Below are 18,777 nucleotides of genomic sequence, written 5' to 3' on the forward strand. Positions count from 1 at the left end.
TGATAAGACCCCCCCGCGATGGTCTTACATGCCCAAACTTTATTCCAATTTCCCTTTATTCTATTTATTCAAAATAACATATTTCTTGGCAACCTTTTATATTTATTGGAAATTAGCACCTTTTAGCTTAAGCTGTATTAGAAACTCTTAATTTTAATAAAGTCTCACCCAAATGTATTCCTCAGAATACATAAGCACAAACAAACAAATTGTAAAAATAGTTCACAGGGACATCATTTGTCAATTGTGAAGGAAGTTTAGGTTGCAGGGAATAGCAATATCACACAAACCCCTCATTTCCAGCAGGATTTAACAATGTATGTACTTCCTCCACACACACATCTGTACCACCATCATCCCCCCTTGCTCCCATCTCTGTTACCTTGAAAACAGATTTAGGATACTCCCAGAATAAGCTCACCTATTGTCCCACCCAGAGTTCATCAAGAGTTCCCTAAAAAACATTCAATATTAACCAATCTGTTTTCCTGAGGTATGGGTCTCCAGGGGAGCTAGGAAATACCTGGAGGACACAGATACAGCCTTCCAATAAATGACTGACAAGCAGTACTCTTTTCCAAAACAAGGCACCTTTTTATTGGTGCAAATAATAAGAATCCTTAATACACTAACAAACTAACAATCCCCTTATTGATGTTATAAACACAAATCCCATATAACAAGTAAAAGAGCACCTCAAACCATATGACCTTACTGTTTGAAATGATTCTAAGTGGTTGCACCCTGTTACAGATGGCCAGTCTGTCATAGGCTGCTAACAGCAGTTTTTAAATGGTTTAAATCTCATACATTTCTTTCACTATCAACACACACTCATACATCTTTCTTAACCCAGACATATACACGTACTCACTAACACTATACTATGCTGTACTATACTATAATTATAATTGGCAGGTTTACTCTGTCTGCTGACACAGGACTCCTTCTGGTGTCGCTGCTTGCTACTGCTGCCTTCTTCAGGACTCCTCTTGTCCACTCTTCTCTCCTCAGCTCTATCTGCACTATCTGCTACCCACTGACACATCGACTTTTACACTGTCCTGTCAAAACATTCTAGATGCCTTTTTCCCCCCAGTATACTACACTCACGTTTGTTTGAATGGCCTGGTGTTTTTTGTGAGCTTTACTGCACATGCTCAATACCAACATTCCACAAATGCTCAGTGCTGTCGTTTACCTCAGAGTTATGATCTGCTGACCTTTCCCCTACTTTTGGTTGCATATACTCTATAAATATCATGTGACCTGCAGCTTCCAATAGTGGAGTGACTCTTGCTTATTCAAAATGAGGAATTTCTCTGCTATCATCTCCTACTTCCCGAAACAAGCATATATTCAAACCAAAGAGCATACTATTTTATAGATATGCCACATTTAGCATATTGGATTTAATAAATAAAATAAAAACAACAATGGAGCATTAAGGAAACCTCTATTTTAAGTCTTTGAGAGGCAGTAGCTACAAATAAAATGTCCTTAAGATTCAATGTATTTTAAACGCTTTAGCAATACTTATTTTGCATTAACTTACTTTGCACATTTAGCAAAATATATTAAAAAAAAAAATGAAACAGATGCAAACATCCACATTCACACACTTACCCAAACTTTTGAAGGTAACATGAAAAAATGGGGCATGAGGATAAGAGTTGCCCAGGATTTTAGGAGACATTTTCATGATTGTTTGAAATTTTTATTTAATGAAAATTTTGTATCCATTCTTTGTTAGTTGTCATGCATTTACCCATGTTAAAGCATATCATACATAAGCTCTCCCCAACCTCATCAGGCATTGCATTCCCACTGTTATTTTTCTAGTCACTTTTTCATGAAGGGCAGAAATACTAAATATATAAATACTTCCAAAGGCATCAGGAGGAATGGGTATACATACAGGCGCAAGACTGGTCATAACTGACTCAGATGAAGAACACTGTACCATAATCCAAATCTTCTGGTCTTTATATGTCTAGTGATATTTTAGAGAAGTACCTCCAAAGCAACAACAACTTTTGTTAGTGCCACGAGACACACATTGGAGCCTCACAGAATAGCAGTGACTAAACACCTAAAAGTAAGATGGGGAGCAAAGACATTGAGAGAATTGTGCTGTGGCACTGCTGCAAAACGCCATCAGATCCTTTGGACTAATAAAAAAAGCCCTGTGATATAATGAAAATATATCAACATCTTTACATTTGTACCAATATTTTATAGAGCTATCTGCAAAACAATTACTCCCCCACCCCATTTTATTTATCACCATACTGAAGCGGCCTCACAGAATTAATTGCCCTGTGCAGATATAAAACTTTACATTGTATAGAGGCTTTAATACTGTAACTACTAGCACCACCTCAATCCTCTCTCATCCAACATTATGATTTTGTCCTACCGAAAGAGGAAGCGTCTGATTAAATGAAAATGCCAATACAATGTTTAAAAGAGAGACTATCCCAACTTGGGAAAAAAATAGCATTCGCTTGTTTTTAAAATTTTGCCTAAATGAATTGCCCAGTATGAAGAAACACCAATCAGACAAAAACTTCTCTAAATCTCTTTACAAATACAAGACATAGGACTTTTAGTAGGCTCATCATTTTGGAAATTGTGAAGAAAGTTTTAAATTCTGGGATACTGTATTAAAAAAACAACCCACCCCACCCCCACATTTACAGGGGGATTTTACAATTAAAACAAAATTTTAAAAGACAGGGACAGAGATAATCTCCAGTTTGGCACTGTCATCTAAAGAAACATCCCCCCCCCTTCTTTACCTGACCTTTCTTTTATCTACAACTACCATCTTCTGCTAACCACACGATTTTTAATCACATCAAATAAAGTTTTAAAATACAAACTATCCTAACTTCTAAAAGTTTAACATGAAAAAACAGGGTATAGGGATAAGAGAGCTGGCTTCGATTTTAGGGGAAATTTGACATTTGTTTGAAATACTTTTTAGTGAAACTACTGTATGCATTCTTCGTTAATTGTCAGGCTTTAGCACAGGTATTTGTCACACAGAAGCTCTCCCCAGCTTCATGAAGCTTTATTCCCCCTATTTTGCCAATCTTTCTAATCACTTTGTCCTGGCCTATCAGAAATAGTAACAAATAAATAAAACAACAGTAACAAAATCATTGGGAGGATTACATACTTGGTGATACTTTGTGGTGGTATTTGTGCAGAGCAACAATTCCTTTTTTATCATCACATTGAAGAAGTCCTAAAGAGTCAAGTTTTCTCTGTTCTTATATAACACTTTACATTTTACTTTTACACAATGTGTCACCTCAGGCTAGTCTACACTAGAAGTACTGCAGCGGCATAGCTGCACTGATATAGCTGCGCTGCTGTAATGCATCCGGTAAAGACGCACTTATGTCGATGGGCGAGAGTTCTTCCATTGGCATAATAAAACCACCTCCACAAGAGGTAGTAGACACCGACACTTAGGTTGGTGTAACTTATGTCGCTCAGAGGGGTGGCTTATTCACACACCTGAGTGACATAAGTTACACTGACAGAAGGGGTAGTGTGTACAAGCCCCTAGATATTTTACAATGTCAAATAATACAAGACAGTAGACGACAGAAGTGAGAAATTACAGAAAACTGTTTTATGGTGAGTACAACTGTAATGCAGAGAAACTAAGTGGGGATTAAAAGGCATAATTGAAGTAGAAGCGGGTGTAATTGAAGAGGAGATTTGAAGCAAAGGGAAGCCAGCTGGTTCAGGGTACACCACTTTCCATAAACCCTCCCCCCCCCAATACAAGCACATAGGGCTCTTTTCAGTGGAACAGGTGCGTATGCCTTTGTTATTTAATGAACTGTAACCTTCCAACAAGTATAAACTATAAAATACAAACAAAGTGTTCAAATGTCTTCACTCTCACTCCTTCCCTTTTTACAATGGTCTCCATCCCACTATGCACTGATCAGAAATTTCTCCTTACCTGGGAGGAGACCAGGCCTTTTAAAGCATTGTCCCTAAAACTATTGGCTAAGAAAGTACTGTGCAACCATCATATAAAAGAGGACACGCCATTCAAAAAGGTCTGTGAGTTAAAGATGGAGGCTCCTCACAGTCCCTTGAATTAAGCCTCGCCAGCACTGACACTCAAACAGCTCATGAAGAGACACCAGACAGAGGAAACTGTGGGAACGGAAGGAACCAATATACCTTTGGCACAACCAGTGCGTGCCACTCTTGAAGCATGTCATGGAAGCAGGGCAACGAGGAGAGCAGCTGATGAAGGTTATCTAGACAGTGCAGAGGGGGAGCATGAGGCCAGACCGTTGACCCAGCTTTGGTTTAACATTCCAGATCCCAATCAGGATACCCCAATTCAAACAGAGGGGGGTGGGTTGGAGAGGGTTGGTAATAGGACCTGGCCATGCTAGCGGCCATGGCCAGTGGACTCGCGTGTTCAGCTTCCAGCTGAAAGGTCGATGGAGTGAGACCATCCCAAGGCAAATTAAAAAAAAAAAATCTGTGATCTAAAGAGGTCTCTTGACACACAAAGGAAAGGTTTTCAAGCACAGTATAAAAACTAATATGATGCCTTATCTGCATTTCTTATTTTAAATCTCTCAGCAGCTGAGTGATGGTTCTTTAGAGACCTGGGAGAATGTGTCCGCCGAAAGCCATGAAGGAACAAACAGTTTGGGCCTGGCGTGCTTTTGCCCTGGCCCAAAACCAGATGCTCCATAGGCAGGGGTGCAGGAACAATTTTTATAGTGAGGGTATTGAGAGTCATTGAACCAAACTGTAAACCCTGTATATAATGGAAACCACTTCAAGCCAAGGGGTGTAGCAGCACTCCCAGAACCCCTACATCCATAGGATACCAAAAGAAAAGGGGATGCTGATTCTATAGACACATACTATCTAACTCGGAGGAAGAAATCTGGCATGGAGGCTGTGCTAACCCATAACCGGTCAAACTGTTATGCTTTTGATTGTACAAGTTGCCATAAGCGGAATCATCATATATTGTCTGAAAGAGAAGCAGTCTGAGGACTGCCGAGATTGTGTCATAGATGCCCCAGGCCAGAGCAGCCATGACTGTGTGAGCTGGACTGCACATGATGTGAACCAAAAACTCCAAGATATTTGTGCCTGTTTAACCCAGGAATATTGTGCTCAAGCAGTGGAGTGGGTGAACAATGGGACAGATGCTAGAGACCCAGATAAAGTGTTAGATGAAATAATCAGACCCTCAGATAAATGCTTAATGTAGAATCTTGAACCTTTTCTTCCTTCAGCAAATTACAAAGCCCTGTTGTGAAAAAAAATAAATAAAAGAACTGTTTGTAAAATACCTATGTTAGAGGGTGCTTTGGGAACAAAACTGCTGATGCAAAAATAAAGTGAGGGGGAGACGGGGGCTGTAAATAAAATGTTAATTGCAAATGCCTGTGTGAAGCATGTTTTTCATGGGGCACCCCATTGTGGTCCCTGTGTCACATGAACAGATGGTCACTGAGCTCCTCAGCTCCTCATGCAAATCCTATGAAAATACAGCCCCATGCCTACAGCATCTGAGGCACCGGTTTGCCCCTAGCAGGCCAGGAAGCAACTTGAAGATAAGACTCAAGACCTGAACTTGATTCAATATTCTATGGGAAACCAGAGTAGAGACTGAGGGCAGGCCTGAGTTGTCCATGCATAGCCTTTGTCGAGAGAAGTGCTGCAGTGTTCTGTACAAGCTGGAATTTCCTAAGTGCTGACGCTTTCATTCCCAGGTCTATAGCACCGTTGTAGTCCAGCCAACAGATGACAAAGGTGTGAATAACAACTGAGGCCAGCTTCTTGTCTGTCAGGATGGGACAGAGTCTCCTAGTCAACTAGAGATAAGAGAAAGCATTACTCACAGGGGCAGCTATGTGAGAGCTTAGTGTCAACAAGGAATCCAAGAGTGCTCCCACACTACACAGGGAACTGGGCAATTGCAGGTAATTGATTTAGATGTAGGAGCTGATCACAGGACATTCAGAGCTTTCTGAGATGTAATAATCAAATCCCATCACAACATGGAAATCTTATCTCAGCCTCCTGCTCTGCACGACTCTGTCCCAGAAAGGTGGTTCCATTCTCTGCTTTGATAACCATTACATATCCCCATTACACGGCCACTCCAGCCTGGCCTGACTCACTGAGACTGTGGGAACCGGCAGAGATGTCATTCACTTGGCCCATCCCTAGTTAGAACACTTCTGTGGTTTCTCCCCTGTGTGGATTCTCTGATGTGAAAAAAGGTAGGTGCTCCGAGTGAAGGTTTTCCCACACTCGGTGCACTTATAGGGCCGCTCTCCCGTGTGGGTTCTCTGGTGTATAATAAGGTCCGAACGCAGACAGAAGCCTTTCCCGCACTCGGGGCATTTGTAGGGCCTCTCTCCCGTGTGGGTTCTCTGGTGTTTTCTAAAATGAGATCGATCACTGAAGGTTTTTGCACAGGTCAGGCATATGTAAGGTCTCTCCCCCGTGTGGGTTCTGTGGTGTGTAACCAGGTACGAGCGCCTCCTGAAGCTTTTCCCACACTCGGGACATTTGTAGGGCATCTCTCCTGTGTGGATTCGCTGGTGTGTATTAAAATGTGACTTGTCACTGAAGCTTTTCCCGCAGTCGGGGCATTTGTAGGGTCGCTCTCCTGTGTGGGTTCTCTGGTGTATAACTAGGTACGAGTTCCGACTGAAGCTTTTCTCGCACTGTGGGCATTTGTAGGGCTTCTCTCCCGTGTGGATCCTCTGGTGGGTCTTAAATTGCGACCTATCACCGAAACATCTCTCGCAGGTCAGGCATTTGTAGGGTCTCTCCCCAGTGTGGGTTCTCTGGTGAATGACAAGGTGTGAACTCTGACTGAAGCTCTTCCCACACTCGGGGCATTTGTAGGGTCTCTCTCCCGTGTGGGTTCTCTGATGGGAAGTAAGGAGGTGGTACTGAGGGAAACTTTTCCCACAGTCAGTGCATATGTAGGATTTCTGCCCCAAGTGAATTCTCTGGTGAAGATTGAGGTCTGAGCTCTTGCTGAAGCTTTTCTCACAGTCCAGGCACTTATAGGGGTTTTCTCCCATGTGGATTTTCTGGTGAATAATAAGAACGGATCTCCAACGGAAGCTCTTCCCACACTCACCGCAGGTGAAGGGTCCCTCTCCAGCAGGGATTCTCGGTTGAACAATATCTCTGATTTCCTCTACCCTTCTGCTCCTCTGAGTGGATTTACCCCATCTACCCCCTGGCTGGTTTCTCTGCGGCCTCTCTGGCCTCCGCTTCCTCTCACGGACTTCTCCCTGCTCAGGACTCTGGGAAACATGCCCTTCGGCTCTTCCCGATACCATCGTGTATGGTTCCACTTGATCAGGACCTTCCTGCTGAAGATTTTCTTCGTTGTTCCCACTCACCGTCCCACTACCTGCTGGGACAGAGAGAGAATCCAGACAGGAATCACTCCCTTTGCTGGGGAGACAGAGAACAGCAAAAAGAGGTATGGCACAGGGGGGAAAATATACCCAAATGACTACTGGGGACCAATAAAATAGGATCTGAATCACCTCACAAACCCTTCCACAGAGGGGAGAGAGCTGGTGACCAATTCCACCTCCTTGTCCCATCTGAATATTGATGAGGGCAGCAGCTATAGGGTTACACAGAACTGGTGAAACTGCCCAAGGATAAAAATAATGGTTTCTGAGTCAATTTAGTTGTCACCTCACCTGTGTGAATATTTCTCAGGATTTCTTTTTCCTCGCAACGTTGGAGATCAGGGACCCATGGCTTCTCCTCACATTCCAGCCGGGAGATCATGTCAGATTTGGAAATTGGAAATCCTGCTTGGGGGGGGCAAGGAAACAAGTGTTGATCTTGTTCATTAAGGTCAGAGCTGTTACTACTTCGAGATCCCTGATCTAAGTAGAAAAACCCAGAAAGGCTCCTTCCTCTCCCTCCCCCAATCCTACAGAGACTGGGCTATAAGAACATAAGAACGGCCGTACTGGGTCAGACCAAAGGTCCATCTAGCCCAGTATCCTGTCTACCGACAGTGGCCAATACCAGGTGCCCCAGAGGGAGTGAACCTAACAGGTAATGATCAAGTGATCTCTCTCCTGCCATCCTTCTCCACCCTCTGACAAACAGAGGCTAGGGACACCATTCCTTACCCATCCTGGCTAATAGCCATTAATGGACTTAACCTTCATGAATTTATCCAGTTCTCTTTTAAATGCTGTTATAGTCCTAGCCTTCACAACCTCCTCAGGCAAGGAGTTCCACAAGTTGACTGTGCGCCGTGTGAAGAAGAACTTCCTTTTATTTGTTTTAAACCTGTTGTCCATTAATTTCATTTGGTGGACCCTAGTTCTTGTATTATGGGAATAAGTAAATAACTTTTCCCTATCCACATCACTCATGATTTTATATATCTCTACCATATCCCCCCTTAGTCTCCACTTTTCCAAGCTGAAAAGTCCTAGCCTCTTTAATCTTTTCTCATATGGGACCCATTCCAAACCCCTAATCATTTTAGTTGCCCTTCTCTGAACCTTTTCTAGTGCCAGTATATCTTTTTTGAGATGAAACTATATCTGTACGCAGTATTCAAGATGTGGGCATACCATCGATTTATATAAGGGCAATTATATACTCTCCGTCTTATTCTCTATCCCCCTTTTAATGATTCCTAACATCCTGTTTGCCTTTTTGACTGCCTCTGCACACTGCGTGGACATCTTCAGAGAACTATGACGACTCCAAGATCTTTTTCCTGATTCATTGTAGCTAAATTAGCCCCCATCATATTGTATGTATAGTTGGGGTTATTTTTTCCAAGGTGCATTACTTTACATTTATCCACATGAAATTTCATTTGCCCTTTTGTTGCCCCATCACTTAGTTTTGTGAGATCTTTTTACTATACATCATAAAAGATCCAATGAGGCACTATTTTCGAGCAAGGGTTCAACCACTCTGCCTAGGGAATGGCCCTAACTTATTCCCATGAGGAGTTGAGCATAGTTGCTACACTCTTTAGGTATCTGGGGTACAACCAAGTCTCCATCGCTGTCAATTATAACCCCTCCATCCCTCCATACACCTCCACAACACAAACCAGAGCAGGAAAACATTAAGGGCTGGTAAAAAAATCCACACCCCTGAACGACTTAGTTAAGCCAACCTAAGTCTCTGTGCAGGCAGCACTAGGTTGATGGAAGAATTCTGTCGATCCAGCAACCGCCTCTCAGGGAGGTAGATTACCTATAGCAATGGGAGTTCTCTATAGCACTACAGCAGTACACCTGCAGCTGTGCCGCTGTAGGGTTTTAAGTGTAGACCCAGCCTTAGGGAACCAAAAGGGATATATTCAGATAATGGAAGGAGAGCATGTGTCCAAGGAAGCATACATGGAAATAGCACAAGCATGTAGGGACAAACTCAGGAAAGCCAAGGGAAAGAATGAGTTATAGCTAGCAAGGAATGTTAGAGACAACCAAGAAGGGGTTCTATAAATATGTCAGGCAAAATAGAAAGATCAAGGACGGTGTGAGTCCACTGCTCAGTGGAGAAGGTGAGCTGGTAACGGAAGATGATAGGAAGGCAGAGGTGCTCAATGCCTACTTTGCTTCAGTCTTCTCACAAAAAATAACATGGATGATTAGCGAAGTTACCATAGATAATAAAGGGGAAGGGCTGCAGATCAGGATAAATAAAGAACATGTCAGAGATCTTCTGCCAATTAGAATGAATTCAAATTAGCAGGGCTGGATGCTGAAGGAATTAGCTGAAGAAATCTCGGAGTCACTGGCAATAACATCTGCAAACTCATGGATGACAGGAGACATCCCAGATAACTGGAGCAGGGCTAACGTAATGCCCTCTTTAATGGCAGGTCTATACTATGGCAGGGATTGACACTCTGAGATCAATCCACCGGCTATCAATTTAGCGGGTCTAGTAAAAACCCGCCAAATCGACTGCAGATCGCTTTCCAGTCGACCCCTGTACTCTACCCCCGACGAAAAGAGTAAGGTAAGTCGACGGGAGATTTTCTCCCGCTGACCCCTCGCAGCATAGACCTCACGATAGCTCAACCTAAGGTATGTCAACTCCAGTTACGTTATTCACGTAGCTGGAGTTGTGTTGCGTAGTGTAGGTTGATTTACCGCGGAAGTGTAGACATAGCCTAAAAAGGGGAAAAAGGAGGAGCCGGGGAACTATAGACCAGTCAGCCTGACTTCAATACCTGGGAAGTTACTAGAGCAATGTATAAAACATTCAATTTTCACATACCTGGAGGATGATGTGGTGATCACTAGCAGCCAGCATGGATTTACCAAGAAGAAATCATTCCAAACCAGCTTGATTTCCTTCTGTGACAAGGTAACTAGTTTGGTGGATGGGAGAATGCGGTGGACATAATATACCTGGACTTCAGCAAGGCTTCTGACAATCCCACATGACATTCTGATAAGTAAAAAGAAGAACAGGAGGACTTGTGGCACCTTAGAGACTAACAAATTTATTAGAGCATAAGCTTTCGTGGACTACAGCCCACTTCTTCGGATGCATATAGAGTGGAACATATATTGAGGAGATATATATACACACACAGACAGAGAGCATAAACAGGTGGGAGTTGTCTTACCACCTCTGAGAGGCCAATTAATTAAGAGAAAACAAACTTTTGAAGTGATAATCAAGCTAGCTCAGTACAGACAGTTAGATAACAAGTGTGAGAATACTTACAAGGCGAGATAGTAAGTATTCTCACACTTGTTATCTAACTGTCTGTACTGAGCTAGCTTGATTATCACTTCAAAAGTTTGTTTTCTCTTAATTAATTGGCCTCTCAGAGGTGGTAAGACAACTCCCACCTGTTTATGCTCTCTGTCTGTGTGTGTATATATATCTCCTCAATATATGTTCCACTCTATATGCATCCGAAGAAGTGGGCTGTAGTCCACGAAAGCTTATGCTCTAATAAATTTGTTAGTCTCTAAGGTGCCACAAGTCCTCCTGTTCTTCTTTTTGCGGATACAGACTAACACGGCTGCTACTCTGAAACTTCTGATAAGTAAGCTGAAGAAAAGTGAGCTTGGTGGCACTACCATTAAGTGGATACATAATTGGTTAAACAACCACAAAGAGTAACTATTAATGGAATGATGTCAGATTGGAAGGAGGTCTCAAGTGGGGTTCAAAGGGATCTGTTCTGGGCCTGGTGTTGTTTAACATCTTTATTAATGGCCTGGATATAGGTATATAGAGCATACTGATCAAATGTGCAGATGACACAAAGCGGGGGGAGGGGGAGAGTTGCCAACACTTTGGAGGACAGAGCTAAAATTCAGAGGGATCTTGACAAATTGGAGAGCTGGGCTATAGACAACAAAATGAAATTCAACAAAGACAAATGTAAGGTGCTAAACTTAGGGTAGAGAAACCAAATGCACAAATACAGAATGAGGGATAACTGGTTTGGCAGCAGCATGGCTGAGAAGGATCTGGGAATTGTGGTGGATCACAACCTCAACACAAGTCAGCAATGTGATGCTGTTGCAAAAAAAAGCAAAGCAATTTTAGGTTGCATTAACAGAGGCATAGTGCAAGTCATGGGAGGTGACAGTACAGCTCTATTCAACACTGGTTTGGCCTCAGCTGGAGTACTGTGTCCAATTTAGGTCACCAAGGTATAGAAAGGATGTCGAGAAACTGGAAAGGACCCAGAGGTGAGCGATCAAAGGGATGGAATGCAAGCCATCTGAGCAAAGGCTGAAGGAACTGGGTATGTTTAGTTTGGAAAAGAGGAGATGAAGGGGGGACATGACAGCGGTCTTCAAATACTTGAAAGTTGCCATAAAAAAGATGGAGAAAAGTTGTTCTCTCTTGTCACAGAGGGAAGGACAAGAGGCAGTGGGTTCAAACTACAGCATAGCAGATTTAGACTAAATCTCAGGAAAAAATTCCTAACTATAAGAACAGTCAGACAATGGAACAGATGCCTCGGGAGGTTGTGGAAGCTCCTTCATTGGAGGTTTTCAAAACAAGGCTGGATAGCTATCTGTCTTGGATGGTTTAGACACAACAAATCCTGCATCTTGGCAGGGGGTAAGACTAGATGACCCTTGTGGTCCCTTCTAACCCTATGATTTAGACTGTGAGCTCTTTGGGGTGGGGACTCTCTCACTGTGGGTCTGTGCAGTGCCTAGCTCAAAGGGGCCGTGATCACTGATTGGGGCCTTTAGGTGCTGCCCAAATATGAGTCGCCAAGAAATAAACAGAGGAAATGCCACCCAGGGCCTGGAAAGAAAATCACTAGACACCTGCCCTCAGTCTGGAACAGACAGCAAAAAGTTTTCTGTCATGGGGTCATGATGGAAGAGCACTAGGGTACATCCAATGGCTGGTCAATGGTCATTCAGCCCTTCCCATCATCCATGAGACCTGTTCTGCCCCCGCAGAGTCCTGAGTCTGAGTGCAGTGTGAAACACAAAGACCAGCCTTCCTCTCTCTTCCCCGCCCCCCACCCCCCATTGCAGCAATATACCCCACCAAATTCGTCTGGACCATAAATAAACCCTTGCTCAGCCCCATGACACTGCTCCGTGCCCTTCCTGGCTGGTGGAAGAGAGTTGAGAACATCTGGGGTCTCACACTAACAAAGCTGGCTGAGGCAGACCACAAAGAAGATGGAGAAGTGCATTTGAAAACTGGCCGCTGGGGACCTGGGCAGAGCCGAGTCATGAAACACTTGTCTATCTCGGAGGCTCCAAAGGATGTTAGCCCTGGAAACAGGAGGAAACTGAGTTTGTCCCACTTGAAAACCTTAGTTATGGGAAGGCTAGCATCGTTATGTCCCTGCATCTTCTTTCCTGGGGTATTGAGGGGCCAGTCTCTCACACAGGGGATCTGGGACTATCATGTGAAATCTGGGGGACCAGTGAAGAAGCATGCACATAAACTGACCAAGATGCTCCAGACGCACCCCCCACCCTCGCAACACACACACTTTAGAATACCCAAGGGGACAGGAATCCTTACCCAGCGAGGTAACAGTTTCATAATTCTCCTGCATGACGCCCCAGTAAAATGCTCTCTGACTCAGGTCCAGCAGAGCCCACTCTTCCTCCGTGAAATACACAGCCACTTCCTCAAAGGTCACTGGTTCCACTGCAGACATTTCCCTTCCCTTCCCTCTGGGGGATGGGACAATCTGGACTTGGATGTTACTCTGCAGCCTATCAGGGTGAGAAGGACAATTAGTCCATTTCACACCCTATTTCCCCCCAGGTTCTTTCTCTGCAGACACATTCTAGATTCTGCCACGTGGGGAAACAGTTCCACAAAGATTTTCAAAATCAGCAACATCAAGTTAGTCCCAAAATCAGTGCTTAATTTGTGTCAGGGCTGAGCCCCGGCACCTCTAGCCTTGGCAGTTCATAGTCCCTGCACCTCTGGCCTTGCTGCATCAGTTACGAATGGAAAAAAATTGCTTGAGCCTGAGTACCTCTTACATTACAAATTAAGCACTGCCCAAAATCCACATTCATTTCTCTCAGTAAGTCGTCTGAGATTCCAAAATGCTCAGCCAGAAACATTGGAATTCAGTTCCGAATGTCTTTTATTCAGGTGCCTGAACACAGACTGAGGCTAGGTCTATACTACCCGCCTGAATCGGCGGGTAGAAATCGACCTCTCGGGGATCGATTTATCGCGTCCCGACAATCGATCCCCGAATCGGCGCTCTTACTCCACCAACGGAGGTGGTAGTAAGCGCCGCCGACAGAAAGCTGCAGAAGTCGATTTTGCCGCCGTCCTCACAACGGAGTAAGTCGGCTGCGATACGTCGAATTCAGCTACGCTATTCACGTAGCTGAATTTGCGTATCTTAAATCGACTCCCCCCCTGTAGTGTAGATGTACCCTGAGACACCTACCTTTAGGCTCTTGTATTTCAAGACCCTGACCTGGTCACTTTATTCCAGTGGAGGTGCCGCCTCTCCCACCAGGACTAATCCGATTGAGGCAAAACAGAGATTTAAGTGAAGTCAATGGGCCCGCTCACATGGCCAAAGACAAGCATATAAGTAAGTGTTTACCGGATTAGATCTGAAGTTAGTAAACAAATCATATCAAAAAGAAAAAAAATCAGTGTATATGCACAATGGAGATTTACCAACCCTTATAACAAAGCAATATCAAAACAGCTCTTTGAATATTATAGAGACGCGAATGTCTGAGCCAGAAATTCTGTCAAATGTAGTTTAGAGCCAACATTTTTAACATGTAAGGGCTGTTGAAAATTCGATTAAACTTTTTTATGCATAGTGCTTCTTTTCCATCCTGCCCCGTCTCAAAAACAGGCTGAGTGTCTTTTCCTCAATGTTTCTACAATAAATTCATCTCTGGACAGAAATTTTCAACCCTAAAGATGAGCATACGATTTGCCAGACTGAATCAGACCCAAGATCCATAAGCAAAGGAACTGGTTCCTTCAGGCTAAAGTTGTTCAGCCAAAGAGCAGAATCCCAGGAGCCACTTTGGGGGATCCCCCTAAAACTGTCCCAAGGGAAGCAGATCCCCCCAGCAGTGCAGGGACAAGGCAGAGGCAGGAACTGACTTTTCCCCTCCATGCTCCTCCCCTTGTCCCAGGAAAGTCAATCTGCCCCGGGGTGCTGCAGGAAATGGAGCTGGGCAGGGATGGGAACCTCCCACCCCACTGATTGCTCCTGCTGCCCCTGCCAGTCTCTGTCCCGTCTCCCTCCTGCCCCCCCGGGCTGGGAGACTCGGTCCCTGGCCCGGCCCGGGGCGTTCGCTCTCCCGGAGCTGGCTCGGCTCCTGCAAGCGCTCAGGGGGGCAGAGCCGGGGGGGTCAGGGAGGGCAGCAGCTCTGGGACTCGCAGACCCCCGTCCCCCCGGGAGCAGAGCTGGGGCGAGAAGGGGCCGTTGGTGCAGAGTCACTTTCCTGCCCGGCCCCAGCCCTTTTCCCCGGGTCTCTCCCCTCACCTGCAGGCTCCGGCTCAGGGGCTGGTGTCGGCAGAGCTCGGGGCTGCCCCAGGGGCTGATTCCAGCCCCCGGAGAAAGTCCCCCCGGCTGGGCACAGAGGGGCGCTAGGGAAAGACTCTCCCCGCACACACCCCGCGGAGCAGCAGCGGCTCAACCCGGGATCCCGGCTCACAATGGAGGCGGCAGCAGCGTCTGACCCGGGAAGCTCAGCCCCGGATCTGCGGGCGGAGAGCAGGAGGCTGGAGCCAGACGGATGCTCAGTAACAGCTGCTGAAGCCGCTGCCCTCACTCTGCCCGTACTCCCCCCAGACTCTGTTTCCGGCTATCAAAGAGGGTAAAAGGGTGGGAAGATGCAGGGTGCTCAGGGAAAGGCGAGGCAGAGAGAGGCCAAATCAGGGTCCAGGCGCTGCCGGATGGGGGCAGAGGGGATAAAAGTTACTGCAAAGGGGGTGAGCTAACTTATTTCCGGGTCTGCCAAACGGAGGGGCTTGTGCTCCTGGCTGGCTGGAACAGCTCAGCTCCCCCTCCCCAGACCTGGGTGAGTGTCACGCTGTGCCTAGGCAAGGCAGTTCTTCTCTGTCTGAAAGGGCCAGCTGAGCTGCTGAAGGAGACCGGAGTCAGTGGAATATTGTTGTAAACAACCACACACACCACAAACATGCACAAGTGCCCACACACAACACATACAACGCACACACAGAACACAACACACAGATAAATCATCATTTTCATGTGGTTTTGGTGTTTAAAAAACTTCTTTGGCAATTTCTGTAACATGCGGGCACGTCCAGCCTCATAGTAGTTCACTTGTTTGACTTCTTGGAGTTCTGATTGCCAGGATTGGCCTCCCTTTCCTGTAATCCACTGTCAATGTAGCGTCACTCCTTTTAATTATGTAACGTTTGCAATTATTTTTGACTCATTGATTTTACAGCGCCAACATTTATTTTGGTTCACATTTTGTGCAGATGACTTGACTGTTGCCACTTTAATGATTATAATAGCAAATAATCATGAGCAATATAATTGTTAAGATTGATGATTAACATTAAATTATGCAAATAGCTTAAGCAATCCCATAGAATCATAGAATATCAGGGTTGGAAGGGACCTCAGGAGGTCATCTAGTCCAACCCCCTGCTCAAAGCAGGACCAATTCCCAACTAAATCATCCCAGCCAGGGCTTTGTCAAGCCTGACCTTAAAAACCGCTAAGGAAGGAGATTCCACCACCTCCTAGGTAACCCATTCCAATGCTTCACCACCCTCCTAGTGAAAAAGTTTTTCCTAATATCCAACCTAAACCTCCCCTGCTGAAACTTGAGACCATTACTCCTTGTTCTGTCATCAGGTACCACTGAGAACAGTCTAGATCCATCCTCTTTGGAACCCCCTTTCAGGTAATTGAAAGCAGCTATCAAATCCTCTCTCATTCTTCTCTTCTGCAAACTAAACAATCCCAGTTCCCTCAGCCTCTCCTCATAAGTCATGTGCTCCAGCCCCCTAATCATTTTTGTTACCCTCCGCTGGACTCTTTCCAATTTTTCCACATCCTTCTTGTAGTGTGGGGCCCAAAACTGGACACAGTACTCCAGATGAGGCCTCACCAATGTCGAATAGAGGGGAATCTCACAGTGAGTTCTAGTACAACACTTCCTATGTTTTACTGTGATTTTGTAATATGCAATTTTTCTTTATAGTACAAGTTTATTATTTGTGATCATATGACTAAGGCTGACTGAGCTCTTGGGTTGTAATCAGCATACAGGAGTTGCCATTTTCTTTGATCCAGTGAGGATTGCCTTTCTCAGCTGTAGTTTTGCCTCTCTTTGCAGCACCCCTGTGCTTTTTTCACATATCACCACTTGAGTGTAGAACTAACTTCCCAATATATTCAGTAAGGGCACTGTAAATTCCTTTCAAAGGCAAATTTGCACTGTAATTTTTATTCAATATAGATATACACTATCAAAACTGTATGACTCATGCACCAAAAATTATGAACTTTTAAAAAACAAATATATTTGGGGTTCTTCTTATCTGCCTTTTTGTTTCTGAGCCTTTAGGGTGCACTCGTTTAATATTTTCAGGCTTTTTTTGCTGCAGCCATGAAGGGCTAGACACTTCTTTGTTGTTTTTGTTAAGGAAAGCTGTGTTGCTCAACCAATCCTTTGATTCCAGTGTTGTCCCTGACCCTGTTCTCCTTCCCTCGGCAGTACATTGTGACCCACCTTCCACTACCCCTTGTTTTAGTGACCTGTGGGTCACTGCCTGCACAGGGTTGTGGGTTGTGCAGGGGGCTGTGCTCCGCAGAGCATCCCTGTCCATTCCAGTGGAGGCATCAGGGTTCTCCAAAATCTGCTCTGCCTGCAGGACATGGTGCCATGCAGGAGAGTCAACGGCAGAGTGTGCTGGCACATGCATAGGTGCAGTCACAGACTTGGTGGCTGGCACAGCTACTGGTGGTGGAACTGAACTATCTCTGCTGCTGGCCCATGCATTCAGCATCTGCTCCAGGATCAATCAGTCCTGTTCCACGTTCCTACACTCTTCATCCAGGAATTTCTCCTTCATCCACTTGAACTCCAGGTGCTCTTTGCTCCTGCATGCCACAACCCTGAAAAGGTCCTCCATGTTCCTCAGTGTGGACCAGTTCTAGGACCCAGAGTCCTGGGTGGGAGGCTTGGCCTAGCAGAAGTGCCTGCCGGTGGAATGAAACAGACAGCATATTAATTGTATTGCTGCAAGGGGAAAAAATAAAGAATCCCCCCACTTTGCTTTCTGCATCTACACATGGCTGCGGGTTGCAATGTTTTGAAATGTGTATTTAGTCCTTTATAAATTCTCCTGTGCAGACCTCCTACTTCTAGCATCGGGAGAGCCCTACCCACACACCGTGGTAAGGAACATTCATTTTATTTAAAAGGAAAAAAAGTGTTTAAAAAAAGCCGCCCCTGGCTGAGGGAGGGAGGGCTGAGATCATGTGAGGGCACAGTTACCAACTGGCTCTAACTTTGTTTCCGGCTGTGGAAGCCATAGAAGATATACATGGGTGGCAGATATAATAGGCCAGGGGAGGATAAGCCTCCCAACCCAGGCTGTGTGGCTCCTCCCATGCTCCACCCTGAGGCCCCATCCTCACTCTCCCTCTCCCCCAAGGTGGTCGGGGGCTCAGCTTGGGCTGGCGGCCTGGAGCTTGGGGCTTGGGACAGCTGGTGGCCTGGCTCCAGGGTGGCTTAGGCTGGTGCTTGGGCCGCCCAACAGCCCTGGGGTTGGGCCAGTGCTTGGGCTGGCTGGGGAATTGGTGCAGCTGGGGCGAGCGGGCTGGCGCTCCTCTGGCTGCGAGGGGAGGAGTGGCCTTGAGGCCCCGGCAGATGAGGGGGACAGAAGGGGCAGGATCTCAGGTGGAAGGGGTGGGGCCAGGGGTCTAGCACCCCCAAAGGAGGGGTTTCACATGCTGCCCATGAAGATATACATATTTTGGAAATATTAGAATGGAAGAAGGAAGTAATTTTCCAGGCAAGTGGTGGGATCCCATCATCTTTTGCAAAGGAGATATTTAGGTGACTGAACAGCGTGTGTGTAAATGGAGTGGTTCTACTGGAGGCAGGCTGGGGGGGAAAAGGTCTCTCTATCCAGACATCTGAACAATTGTTTGGAATTCCTGCTTCAGGGAGGAAAATCAAGATGTTGGAGTAGGATGCTGAGTCTTGCAAGTGGCAAAGTGGATTCCCCTCCCCCTCGTCCTCC

At 45.5% G+C, this 18,777-nt stretch overlaps 1 protein-coding gene across 1 annotated transcript in view; it reads right to left on the bottom strand.

The window, feature by feature from the left end:
• Positions 1 to 1,695: 1,695 nt before the first annotated feature.
• LOC101939528 (zinc finger protein 271-like) overlaps positions 1,696 to 18,777 on the bottom strand; it is a 41,491-nt gene continuing 24,409 nt past the window's right edge. Inside the window, exons 6-8 of the mRNA XM_065562981.1 lie at positions 15,029 to 15,350; positions 7,746 to 7,859; positions 1,696 to 7,444 (exon numbers count right to left, since the gene is read on the bottom strand). Of these exons, the coding sequence (XP_065419053.1) occupies positions 6,234 to 7,444; positions 7,746 to 7,859; positions 15,029 to 15,350 (1,647 nt within the window). The 3' untranslated portion in view covers positions 1,696 to 6,233. The remainder of the gene's footprint in view (positions 7,445 to 7,745; positions 7,860 to 15,028; positions 15,351 to 18,777) is intronic.

Source organism: Chrysemys picta, chromosome 12 (assembly GCF_011386835.1).
Source record: "Chrysemys picta bellii isolate R12L10 chromosome 12, ASM1138683v2, whole genome shotgun sequence".
NCBI classification, from domain to species: Eukaryota; Metazoa; Chordata; order Testudines; family Emydidae; genus Chrysemys; species Chrysemys picta.